Source organism: Oryzias latipes, chromosome 14 (genome assembly GCF_002234675.1).
Source record: "Oryzias latipes chromosome 14, ASM223467v1".
NCBI lineage: Eukaryota > Metazoa > Chordata > Actinopteri > Beloniformes > Adrianichthyidae > Oryzias > Oryzias latipes.
Genome location: NC_019872.2, coordinates 8,978,364 through 8,992,367, shown reverse-complemented (window position 1 = coordinate 8,992,367; position 14,004 = coordinate 8,978,364). Strand labels below are relative to the sequence as shown.

General features: G+C 36.5%; 1 protein-coding gene across 3 annotated transcripts; it reads right to left on the bottom strand.

Moving 5' to 3' along the window:
- Positions 1-311: 311 nt before the first annotated feature.
- On the bottom strand, positions 312-12,716 carry coro6 (coronin 6). Of its 3 annotated transcripts, none has more exons than XM_023962489.1 (11): positions 12,544-12,716; positions 10,502-10,701; positions 6,523-6,645; positions 4,164-4,293; positions 3,822-4,000; positions 3,488-3,607; positions 3,313-3,417; positions 3,022-3,167; positions 2,519-2,576; positions 1,341-1,568; positions 312-1,173 (listed from the first exon to the last, which is right to left on the bottom strand). In XM_023962489.1, the coding sequence occupies exons 2-11, from the start codon at positions 10,697-10,699 to the stop codon at positions 997-999; spliced, it is 1,464 nt and encodes a 487-aa protein (XP_023818257.1). In that variant the 5' UTR covers positions 10,700-10,701; positions 12,544-12,716; the 3' UTR covers positions 312-996. The 3 variants fall into 3 exon arrangements, with proteins under 3 accessions (XP_023818257.1, XP_023818259.1, XP_023818258.1); XM_023962491.1 differs by having other exon boundaries at positions 312-1,039; XM_023962490.1 differs by having other exon boundaries at positions 12,548-12,714.
- Positions 12,717-14,004: the final 1,288 nt, after the last annotated feature.

Below are 14,004 nucleotides of genomic sequence, written 5' to 3'. Positions count from 1 at the left end.
AATGAAAAATGAACATTATAATACACTTAAAGCTCACAAAGTTGATTTTCCATGATTTAGACCATTTAACCCTTGTCCTATCTTAGATGACCCCACCCTTACATTGACGTGTTCTCCCTACCATGACAAAGGTGGATAAAGGTGGAAAGATTTCATGTAATCCATGGACACCAGTGAAGCTCACAACTCATTGAAGAAAAAAGGTTCAGAGCACTGTCTAGTGGGTCTAGATGACCCAACTCCCAATGTTAAAGTGCCTAGGATAGCACAAGGGTTACAATATGAAAGTGTAACAGAACAAATGAGGCATGTTTGTTTTTTAAAAAACAGATTTTATTGTCAAGTCTTTGTTTTTACAGAAAAAAATGTTTTTGCTTTTCATATTTTGCTACAGTTTCAATATATTTCCCCTATTTGTTTCCTTTATCATTATTTACATATTGAAAAGCTTTCATATGGACTCATCTAAACCACAGTGCAGAAAGCCAGATGTTAAAACCTGCCTACTTTTAATGTTTCATTTGGTTTCTGCTTCTCCTTCTCTTCAAAATCCCTCTTTTTAGGGAAAACAGTGTTCACTTTCCTCTGTCTTTTATCCTATACATGCCCATTTCCTTCAAATTTACAACTTCCATTTTACCTTCTTTTATTGGAAAGAGTTTACCACAATAAAAATTAATGCTGTGGCATCGACTTTTTATCGCTGAGAAGAATTTTGGAGAATAAACCGCAAAAAATGTCTGTATATGTGGTTGCTGCTGACCCTTGAACCCATTTGAACTCTGGAAAAACAGCACCCTCCAAGGAGGCAACTCTGTTCGAGTATTCAGTAGGGTGTTTTCTTGTAAGTTCAGTGGAAATAGATTATGATTTAGAAATTCAGACAAGTTCTTTTAAATGTGTGTTCAATTCCAAATTAGTCTGTGCCATTGGTGAATTGGGAAAGCTTATCCTCCAAGTCGCAGATCCTCTTTTCCTGTGACAAAACTGTGGCTTTCAGGTTCTGAATCTCCTCCAACAACCTCTCGAGTAGCTGAGGCTGGACAAGATGAGGGATGAGGAAGAAGGGAAAACAGAGTAATGACAGAAGGGAAAAATAAGACTGGAAAATATAGGAAAATAGGTCAGGGATAGTAGGTAACTAAAGGAAGAAAACCAAAACAAAACCAGGAGCTTTAAGATTGAAATTGGGTACAAATTGAGAGGAGACAAACAGAAAAGGGTACAAATAACAGAAATGTGTTACTAAATGTAACTGAACCCTGAGATTGTTCCATCTGATTAGTGTTCCCCCCACGAAGGCCACACATGCTCATTCACAGGAAAGATGCTGAACTTACCGGCAGGCTGTTGGTGTCCATTGTGGACATGCTGCGTCGTGTGGTGGGTCTGGAGTCCAGCACATTCTTCTTCACCACCTTGAGTTCTCGACTCTTTGGCGGCACGTAGCCTTCTCTCATGGATACCAGGATGGGGTCTTCATCACGGCCATCCAACCACTCTTCGGGCTCCATGGCCGGCTCGGGTCCTGCTGTGTCCGGGTACAGGTCATCCTGGAAAAGATCAGACTGTACAAAAGACACAATAGGCAATTTAGAGACAGGAGGTGCTTAGATTTCAGTTTTATTGTGATGGAAACAACAATGGTTGAAAATAATCTGTGGCTTTATATTAAATCAACTGAGTAGATTGTCTCTGATGTTAAAATTTGACATGTATATTTCTGGATTATTTGCTGATCTTTGTTTAAAGGGTGAGAAAGTTGGCAAGTGTTCATATAAAAGTATAGATTATTATTTTTAAAGCCACATTAGATGGAAATCTCCTTCAAGACCATTAGTCTATATTCCAGTTTAAAATAGTTACGATCAGGACCTATGCACCTTGGCACCTCGGCCGTGGTGCAGAGGTAGAGCGGTCGGCATCTGATTGGGAGATTGCAGGTTTGGTTCCCGCTCTTACTATGCGCATGGATGAATACTGAGACTATAAAGCGCTTTGGGCCTTCTGAGAAGGTGGTAAACTGCTATATAAATAAATATACACCATTTACCAATTAAACCCACACAATAATAATATTCCAAACATGTTGGTTGGTATGAGACAACAGAGTCAAGTCATTTGGTGGTTTTGAGGCCATAGAAAGATTTCTTTAGTATTGAGAAAGATGCAGTTGTGCTGTGTGACATTTTTGCATTGAAATAGATGTTGCAAACATTGAAAAGGCTTGCCAAAAAATTGTTAACGTAAGCAAAACTCAATAGCAACAGCAATATATACATTTTGGCGTTGGCATAGAAAAAATGGCAATTTTTATGTTTTCATAACCCTCATCCTTCGTCGGCTGCTCAGCCCCCAAATGCACGCTCCTCACAGATGTGGCATCAAAAGCAGGAATTTATTTCTAAAGATCAGTGTTGCAACAAAGAAATAGTCTATCAAACACAAAGTTCCATTTGTTTTGTTTTTTTATGTTGGGATTAACATTAAATTGAAATGTTGTGTCAGATGGGCTTACTTTTCTGGGCACAGTCATAGTGATGGGCTCACACTTCTTGTCAAGCAGCTTGTATAACCTGATAATAAAAAGACATATAAAGGTTGATGAAAAATAAACAGACACGTCACCTGATGAGTGTGACATGTGACAAACATTATTTTAGTCTATTCTCAGGCCAAAATACCCTCCCATATCCTTCAACACACACAAATGCATCTTAAATGAATTTAAAAGTGTTTTTTTTTTAAACTGATATTTAATGGGGGGGGGGGGGGTAAAAACAACAGTTATTTACACTCAAAATTACAAATATTTTGAAGTGTATTTTTTCCTTTTTTTTAGTAATTTTTTACTGAGAGTACATTGAAATCTATAAAATAAAAAAATAAATAAAAACCGTTGGACCGAGAGCTTTTGAGCTCTCAGAATAATCATATGAACCTGGTTTGAGTCGGTTTATTTAGAACCACATATGTGCAAAGTGCAATCTCTGAAGGAGTGATTTATTGGGATTATCTTACCGCGCGATCTCACATTTGCTGACGTCCACGCCTCTCTTGGGCATGAAGCCCATCCCTCTCTGGGGCTCCTTACTGCTGAAGGTGCTAAGGTAATGAACATAAGGAGGCTCTTCTGTGATTTCAAAGTATCGAATACTGCTATCCCCCTGAAAATACAAAAAAAAAAAAGAATAAAAAAATAATCAAGCAAACATGCCTTTGTGATGCTCTTAGGGCTGATTTAATGGCCTTTCCAAATAAATTATCAATGTTTTGAACTGGGATTTACATCAGTAATCAGTGTTTTCATACCTTTCCACAAAGATAGACCATATTTGCGTCTGGATCATAATATGGTAACAACACTCCATTACTTGTGTCCAACTCCAAAAGTGCAATAGGTTCCTCAAAATTTGTCTGCAGAAAAACCAAAAACCATGATGACTCCAGTTTTCAGCCGAGGTTATGTTAGAAAAGTGTTTGTTACCGGGTCCCAGAGGCCGAGTTCCCTCTGGCTCATTCTGGTGAATCCTGTCGTGAAGATGTTTCCATCTCTGATGAAGATGGCTCTCATTGGTCGGATGCCTTCATGAGGAGCCAAGCGCTCCTGTTGGTCAAGATTTAAATAAACACTGTTGAAGGTACTCATTTAGAGCAAAAAAGAAGAAAAATATTTCTTATCCAATGGTGCTCAGTTAGAAAAAAAAATGTAAATAGTTTTTGGAAATCCATTGCAAATAAGAAGAAAATCACACCTTTTAACAAGAAAAGTTTGGGTTGGCAGTTTGCAAGAATTTGTCAGATTACTTTGACTCACTCACCGCCACCACCTCCCTTTTTCGGGGATCACAGACGCGCAGGCGCCGATCTTTACAAGTTGTGCAAAACAAGCTGCCGTTTCTGTTCCAGCTGACGCTGTAGATGAGGTCTGGGTGGTCATCCATTGAAATGAGGGGCTCCCCTGCCCCCACGTTCCAGATAATAATCAAGTTATCACTACCTGAAAAGGAAAAAAGGCAAGAATGAAAAGATTGTTGTCAAATTGTTCCGAGCACATAAATGTATATTGAAATTTTTAAAAAGTTGTCAAAAGAGTTCTTTTTTTTTTTTTTTTTTTAAAAAGCATCAACATTGGAGGAAGTTTTTATGGCTTTGTGTTCTACCTGCTGTGAGCAGGATGTTGCGTGCAGTGGGGTGCCAAGTAACAATGCCGACTCGTTTGGAGTGTCCCTCCAGAACCACCACAGGGTCAGAAAGAGGGCGGGTCAGTGTATGATCCGGGATTTGCCACACCTGAAGAGCACAACGGCACGTTTGATTGGTCTTTACGTCAAAAAGTTATTCAAAATATTTTTTGTCTTTTTTAAATTAATTAATAACCATTAATTCTGTAATTGCAATTCAGTTCAGTATTATTATTATCGGAGAAAACGAACTCTAGTTCTCTTAACCCTTGTGCTAGTGTGATCGTGGCTTAGGGTGACAGTGCTTACTGTAAAAAAAAAATTAAAATGTATGTAAATATGTTAATATACAGTACTGACTTTCCATGAAAACTAAGGTGACACCTGAGATGTTTCAACCCACATGTGTGTACCGACCTTTTGCTTTTAAAAGCTTTAAAAGAAAAAAGAGAGCAACTTCATGTCCCATTTATAGCCATCAAACTGACTGCAAGTTTTATTTTAACACAATGCAAAAGAATTGGGATTAAACCAAATTTATCAATATCAATATTGAACTTAAAAAAGAAAATCCACTTTTCACTTTTTCTCCAGCAGGAAACTACAAGATATGAAGAAAAAAAACCTGACACTATAAGCTTCTTTTTACGGTTTACTCAGATACTTATTTATATTCTATGTTACTAACATGAACATAAGATGCTCAGGCTAATCTCTATTTGGTGTGCACCCACTTACTGTACACACGTGCACACTCCTAAATCTGCTTCATAAAAAAGACCCTAAAAAAGAGTGACATCCCACTTCTGGACTTTCCTCCACTTCAATGCAGCAATGTCACCAGGACAGCTGCGAGTGTCTGTCGGCGTGCGCGCTGCTACACATAAACAAAGTCGCACATGCTCAAACGCTGATGACGGCCACATTCAGGCAACGCTCAAGCAGCTGTTGCCCAAAAAGATGCAGCCATTCCATCATTAAAATATTCCAGCAATGTTCGTACACACACATGGGCACATTTGCCCAGATAGACAGCTGTGTGATGCCCATATGTTGAAAGATAGTGTTGTTATGCAAACCTTAGAACTCACACAAGCTCACATTCTTGACATATGGACACGGCACACACAGAAACTCAGAAAAAGTGGCAGAAGTCAAGTAAACTTTACAAACAAAGTAAAAAAATAAAACGCATAGAGCAAAAAGCACTATGCAGAGCAGAAGCAAGTTTCTTAATTGATGATAAAGTTTCTGCAAGGATATGTATAACAGTTGATGGGGTCTGTTTGAAAAATATTACTGTAAAACACTGTCCTTTATTTTGGGAGTCTGTCGCTTTAGAGTCATCATACAACTATAATCACAAATTAAAAACATAAAAAGTAATCTGTGACCTGGTAATTTTATTCATTTTATTTATGATACTTTCATGGAATATTTTAACACACAAGAAATTTGAATTTTGGACAGGAACAGTGTTTAGATTGTAGGGCAATATTAAGGGAAAGGGTAGATTACTTTTTTAATTGTACCATTAGCATTTCATCAGCATGTAAACCTTGTTTTTCAACATTTAAGTACGAAACTTGTTTTTTTATAGAAGTTTGAAATTAAAATGACCCAAATTCCCTAAAAACAACTTGAAAGTTTAATAGGATAAAAAAAATTTACCTTTAAAACGGACAAGAGTTTTTCTGCAATCAACCAAATTTTTACAATTAAAATAATTTTGACTGAATTCACCAGTAGTTCTGGTTGTTACAACAAATTACAGTGTAGTCCAAGTCGTAGGTATTAGAATAAAAATGACGTTTTTGTGTTAAGACATGGTTGTTTACAGTGTTTAAGTTAGAGCGCACAACCATAAAACTTGATTTGATTTGATTTTAAGCCTTAATTGTGGTCAATACAATAAAAAAAAACACACATATTTATCAAACTCATTACAGAAATGATGAATAAATATAATGATCATTAGCTAAAGTCAAGTAGAGCTTGATTTATTGCTTGGAAAATAATGGGAAGAAGCAAGTATATATAATCCCATCCCCACAAAATGAAAGCAGAGTTTAGCAAAGATGCTGTTTTGTACACCTTATCATTTACTTCGCATATCCAGAGAAAGCCAGAGTTTGCTACAGTCGTGACCAGACAGCCAAAAGATTTGATCAATTTTTAGACATTAGGGTTAGAAAGCAGAGGTAGTGGGTCACTCAAAGAAGCAGAAAAATGCAACAAGCTGTAGCCGTGACAACCCCTGACTACTACATTAGTCATCACTTATAGTTTCTCACATGCTTTTACAGATTATCTCCCACAAACACTCTGCAGGGTTTACCATGGCTGTGCAGTCCTCCGAGCAGCTGGCAATGATGTTGTCGTCATGAGGACACCAGTCGATGTCGAGGACGGGTCCAGAGTGACCGATCACCAGCGGGTAGTTCTTATCCACACGACCGGACTGCAGCACACAACAAAGACACGTCAATGTTATATTTACAACAGAGATGCACCCATAATATATTAATAAGGGTGTTTAGAAAAATGAAGTGTTTTTTTATCATTTAAATAAATGTTATTAAATGTTAAAAGATTAAATTAAATTAAAGAGAAATCAAATAAATACTTTTGGCTCCGTCTGGTCTTAGCAATCTTCATAGTATTGATGTAAATTAAGAAGTTTGATGCAGACGCTCTTAACGAATGCAAACAACAGATTGACAACATTGAATAATCAATAACACACCTATTTGTATTGTTAAAATTGAAGCAAAAGGAAGTTACTACTACTACACTGAAGAGAAATTTTAACTATAGTCTCAAAAAAAAGATACAAACAATGCTCAGGAAAACAAGAACTGCAATTCAGATGCTGATATACAGTGAACAAATACAACGTTTAAAGAACTTTTTAAGAGTAGGAACAATACTTTATTAAAATGAAACTGTAAATGCAATACACGTAAACGCAACATTTTATTTAACACAGTTTTGAACAGAAAAAAGTAATCACAGAAGTTAGGATTTGACCTAAACTCCTTGCAGCAACTGAATTTACTGTGACATCCTGCACAAAACAAATGTGAAGTCATCAATTAAAACGGTTGAACATTAATAGAAGATTAAAAAAAAAAACTCATTGAAGGTGAAAACACATTTTATACTAAAAAGGTGTTTCCCAATAACATCTTAATGATGTGATGGGACGTGCATGTTCAGTTAAAAAGATTTCAGGGATTTTAGGTGATGTGGCATGTAATTAGGAGAGAAAAAACACTCCAAGTGTTCACATATGACCTTGGTTTAAAGTCTGTAAAATATTTGTAAATAAAAACAAGAAATGAAAGAGATAACCCTTGATTATTAATTTGCTTTACCCTAATCTCACTACATGTAAAGACCAATAACCTAACAGAACAGTGAATGCAACAAAACTAGAAATAGTTGCAACTAATGTGAAAACACTAGTAATAAATTTCCTTTTGTTTACATTTAAAATATAAAAAGTACAGTTTGCAACATTTATTTACATTTTAAATGAATTTTATTCACCCCACCCCTCTTTATGAAAGTGATTAAACCCTCTGAAATATTGTGTAACTCAATTATGTTGACAAATTGGCAGCTTTATTGGAGCACAATTTGACTGCACTCCGCAGTATTACTACAATTTTACGAATATCAATGACTTTACCCATTCAACGCCCCATGGGAAACTCTTTCTTTGCATTTAAACCCCACTGGGTCATCAGGAGCAGCTTTAGATTAGTTAACAAGGAAGGAGGTGGTTAGATCTTTTGTTTGTTACTATTGTAAGTGACAAGTACAGGATTGCATATCCAGATTGCATATCCAATCCTGTACTTTTGTAAGTACAGGATCATACTGATCCTTTGTTTGTTACTTTTGTTGCAGTTGTTGCTGTTTTTCAATTGTTTTTGTTCCTGAACGATTGTTTGTTTTGGTGTGTACTTTATTACTTACCTATTTTTGTATTAAAAAAAAAAAAAGTTTGACATGTTTTTTACAGTTGATCACAAGTGTGCAGTTGATCACATGTTTTTTACACTTTCGCAGCTGTATTTATTTAATATTCATTTATTTATTTATTTAATGAGAGTTTCATTTCTAATAATAATTTTAATAATTTTAATAATAATTTTTAGCAATTTAATATGAATGTCATTTTTGATGTCCTTTTTTGATGTTATATTATATATATTATTTGTGAATGTCGTTGCTGCCACAGATAAATGAAATTTCCCCATCGTGGGATTAATAAAGTCATCTATCTATCTATCTATCTATCTATCTATCTATCTATCTATCTATCTATCTATCTATCTATCTATCTATCTATCTATCTATCTATCTATCTATCTATCTATCTATCTATCTATCTATCTATCTATCTATCTATCTATCTATCTATCTATCTATCTATCTATCTATCTATCTATCACGGTAATCCTTCTTTCCATCTCTTCTTTGCTTTGCTTTTCACCAAATTCGACCATTTAGCCTGACTTTTATTTAAACTCAACACTTATTTACAGGTTAATGCTCTTATCTGACACTTTTCTGAATCTATAAAAGCCTACAAAACTATCAATAAGGTATTAAATGGATCTAAAAGGTTTTTTCAGCTGTAATCAAAGGCTAACAGGCTTGCTTGAACAAATTTTAAATATGATAGTTTTTCTTTCAAAAACAAATGTCAAACATTTACATATATTGAGTAATAAACAAAAAAAAACTCGACCTGTAAGACTATTTGTTGTATTTGAGTCCATTTTGGACAGGAAATTTGGTGAAATTGCTCCCAATAAGAGCACTGTGAACATGGGGACATGTGAATCAGCTTTTCAGAAATCACACCTTCTATGTGACACACACTAAGCAAAGTTTATTTATAGCTTGGGTGACGAGGTGTTGAGAGGGGGGTTTTACATGCTGCAAGCCGGGGACCCAGATGGGGCAAAGGAGGATAGAGAGCACACTCAGTCTATTTATAGCAAATCTGTTCAGCGTGACTTCTCCGAGAACCCTCACCCCCCAAAAAACTAAGCAGTAATCTGCAATTTTTAAAGTTACTCATGGATTTTAATTTCTAATTTGTAAAACTATGAATCAAACACATCCTTGCTTGTCCATTTTTAATTCTGGTTAAAAAAAATAGCAACCACATAACATCAAGTTAATAAGTTAGTCTAATATTTCTTATTATCAGCATTTTATTGACCAAAAAATAGTACCGCCCTAAGTTTCACTGCTGGGCTGTGGTTGGCAAATGTTGCTTGCCTTCTTGCTTCAAATGAAAGCTGCTGAGGTGGAGGAATCTCCCAAGACAGCTTGACTAGATTTCTCAAGCTAGTCTATATATGTGTCAACACTCAATCAAAAAGCTTCTCTGATCCAACAAAGTTTAAAATACTAATTATAATCAAATAAGATTACATAACAACTATTAATGATGCTGCTTGAAGAAATAAATCTACATTTTTGGGATGCAGGGCGAGTTTAATTTGTTTAAATAGTTATAATGCCTGCATCAGCCACAGATGATGTGGTCAATTTTACTTACTTTACTTTACTTTTAGAAACCAAAGTCATCTTACTTCCTTCTAAACAACGTTTTTTTTAATAATTAAAGACAATTATAAAGGTATTGTGAGGGAAACCTGTTGTCTGAAGCAAAACTTTACATATTGTTTTTAGAGTGAAAAAAAAATACTTTAAGATGTAAAAGTTCTCTCTACAAAGAAAACAGGAGTTTTCTGCATAAAATATTAAAACTTTTTTTTATCTGCTGTTCGTAGCAGAACATACACATCCATCAAGTAATTTCTCTTTCTTAGCATTCTTCAAAATTGCAGATGCCAGAACCTAGATTCCATCTGATAGACCAGATTATCTTTATATAAAAGAAACAATTAAAAACAATAACAGAGGAGCAGGAAGATAATAGAGTAAAAGTTGGTGTTTTCATCACAAGACCATAGATAACTGTATTTAGGTGTACAAACTCACGTATAAACCATAAAAACATCAAACACCATGCATGGTTAGCAAACATTTCTATTACAATTTTCTAGTAAAATATCTTTATTGACATCTATTTGAACACACAGAACAATTCTTAAATTCTGCAAAAGTCCAATTTTAAATGAGTTTGCTTTATTAAACTTTTATTTTGAAAAAAGTTATGAATATATAAAGTATCTACAAGAATTTAAAAAACAAGCGTATAAACCATACAACTTAATTTCTGCTGTGACTTTCAATCAATTTTTAATGATGTTTTTCCCCTTACTGACCTTAGAAAGGGGCAGGACCAGAAAAGCTCCTCCTCCACTGGACTCAACTATAACCGCCAAAAACTTTGGGTTGACGGCACAGAAGGAGCTGTCCCAAGTCACCTTGGAGACGCGAATGTCATCATAACTTTGATCGGCTTTGACTGCCTGGCCAAAGACGTGGCGAAACTTACTCTGCCGCACGATGCTGCGACTCATGGCTGAGGAGAGAGGAGGCAAGAAAAAGGGAGAAAAAAAATGATATGATGGAAAAGCAGTGTCTTTAAAATAAAAGATTGGAAAATAATAAATATATGTTAGTATATTTCACAAAACTTGTTCTTTGTTTTTGTATTAGCCAGTCTTTTTTTTCTTTTCCTCCTGCATGTTGCTGCCTCCATCAGGCTGTTGACTGATGACTTGCTGTCCTGCAGCTGTCATAGAGAGCAGGCAAGTAGAACTGTAATCCTCAAAAACACAGGGGATATTGTGTATCAGTGGCTGCTTCAGGGAAGATATTAATAGTTGATTGTCCCACTAAACACTATGTGGGAGCCAAACGTCAAAGTCAAACACTGAGATGAGAGCAGGTACAAGCAAGGGGCGGCACTCAAAAGATGCCCCCTCTTCAAATCATTAGAATGAACTAAAACTAAACTAAAAAATTTTTTAAAAAATCTAAATGAAGGTCGGCATCAGTCCCCAAGGAGAATTGACAAAAAGTTGTTCCTTTACTTTCCTTAACTTAATTTTAAAGTCCCTCTCCAATTATATTTTGATCCATTGTAAAAATGTTGTGGTCTTTCAATTATGATTATGCCATTTTAGGCAAAATCTAAAAAACCTGTGTCATTTTTTAGGCCATAATATGTGCAGAAATTCACCTGACTTGTGGGTGCAGAAATAAGCCTCCGCTGATATCCCATTTGTTTAAACGATCCCCAACCAAACAGTAGTGGTGTAACCAAAGCGGCGAGCAATTTCAGAGCTATCCAGCTGTACAGCTTTGAGTCCGATGCTAGCTTATACGAAGACAATGAAGACGTTGGTGTATCTATTTACCTACAAGTGAATGCATCAGAGTGGAGCAGAGCAGGGAGGCTTTGGCCTGTCCATTTCACTGGCTGCGTCATAAAAGAGACTTTTTTTTCAAACTTTTTTTTTCATCTGCGATTTGAATAAAGAATTACTAAGAAATGCAATTTTAATCTTAAATTATTTTATATATGTCCTCCATCATGAGAAAAATGCCCCAAAGACATGTTAAAAACACAATTTTTTTTGAGTGGGTCCTTAATGTAAACTAAAAGTCTGGCCTTTGTACAGAACTTCTTTCTCTTTCGGCTTTTCCCATCAGGGGTCGCCACAGAACATATAACCAAAAGTGTCCCAAAAATGACCTTTTAGGCTGGGGGTCAAGGGCAGCATGACTTTACCAGTGATGAAAGGACAGAAAAGCCCACCCAACAACTTTCCAAGAAGCTGTGCATTATGTACACGCTGCCTGTACATGTACAGGCAGGCAGCTGTGGTGCGTTCAGGGACCACCGAAGTATCACAAACTCGGATGACAAAAAAAAACAAAACAGAAAAATCAAAAAATAAAACTTACATCAAAAACCAAACTTTTGTTCAACTGATATGCTTTAATGCTTTATTTTTTATCGTATGACATTCTCCTGTCGTGAATGATGGGGGGAGGCAGCGTGAGGATGAAACTGCCACTTTCCTAATATAGACAAGACAAACTGCTAAGCCCCTCCCACCCGCTGCCTGATCCCAAATAGTTCCAGAAGGCGAGCAGCGGACCCGGTGGCGCTCAGCGTCTAATGAAGTGACTGTAAATCTGAACAGGCGCTGCGAACAGCCCCTACAAATACACATAAACCCTGGGACATGACTTTTAGGGTAGAGGGGAGACGAGGAGTTTGCGAACAACGTTCACATCTGCGCACGTGCAGGATGTTGTTTTAGTATGGGCTTTTGAAAGGTGTTGCTGCATTCGAGGACTGACTGACGCACCGCTGCAGCACAGAGTCACGCGCGTTCTGAACGCAGCTTACCTGCCTCAGGTTGCGGGGAGCCCCCTCTTCTAATGTGCAGCCCCTCTGGTTTAGAGCTTCTCCTTCCTGTTGTGTGTGCGTGTGTTTTTTAAAATTATAGTCCGCTGTCCGGGAGTCAGGAAAACTGCTCCTCGCTCCTCAGCAGGGAAAGAGAGAAGGGAGAGTACCGGGACAGAGCAGAACGGGGGGGGGGGGGGGGGGGGGGGGGCTGGAGGGGCTGGATCTATTTTGGAACAGACACCCAGGACACGAAAAACGCCATGCGCGCTCCCGGCCGGACAGGAGCGCGCGTCCGGGGGTCAGCCTTTTCACTTTTAGTTGCAACTTTAAAAGTGTTCATTTTTGAACAATGAAGTAATTTAGCCAAAATAAGACTCAAAAAATATCTTATACTGATTACGAAATATGTATTGGGTGTAGAATACATTTTTACCAATTATCACTGTCCATAACTGTAGTAATACTGGCAAATTCCATGTCTGTGGGATTAAGATTATTCTCTTCTTAAATATTTTATCATTTATGATGCAAAACCATCAATTTACTGCTCGTCATTACCTTTGAAGGAATCCAGGGGTGTCCAATCCAGGGGTGTCTAAACTGTTCACTAAGGGGTCCAGATTTGGGGAGGTGAGAATCAGAGGGCTGACATATTACCTTGCATTCCCTTATATTAACATTTCCTGCAAATGGACAATTTTAAGAAAATTCTATTGCAATTGGATACTTTGTTTCCTCGCAGAAAACACAACTTTGTCTAACAAAACTTTTCTCCAAATTACCGTATTTTCCGGACTATAAGTCGCCCTTTTTTTCATAGTTTGGCAAGGGGTGCGACTTATACTCCGCAGCGACTTATATTAGAAATAAATTGAAATAAATACATTGTTAACCCTCCTGTTATGTTCATTTGTGAGGAACAGAGATGATGTTCCTGGGTCAATTTGATGTATGTTAAGTGTTAAGAGGATGTTAAGTGACTCAGAGAATCAGCATTCTTTTTTACAGTAATATCTTGAAGGCTAACAACATAATATTCTATTTTCCAATGATTTCATAGATTCAGAAATGCAATAAAAGTGAAAACTGTTTCTACAAATACAGGATGAGTATTAGTTAGCCAATGATGCTTCATGAAAAGAATAAATAAATAAGTTTGAGAAAAAATTACTGTGAAATTATTAGATAAACAGTCTGCTATGATTGTGTCATATAAGGTTGTGAAAGTTAAAATGCGACTTATAGTCCAGTGCGACTTATCTGTGTTTTTTTCTACTTTATAATGCATTTTTGGGCTGGTGCGACTTATAGTCCGGAAAATACGATAGTGAATTTCGTATATGAAGACAGAAATGTTTCTATTATTAAAGTGTTCACTGTAAATTTACATATAAATCATTTGAACAAGAAGTAAATGGTTCTCTTTAAAAGTACAAACCACAAATATTTTGTCTTAAAAAA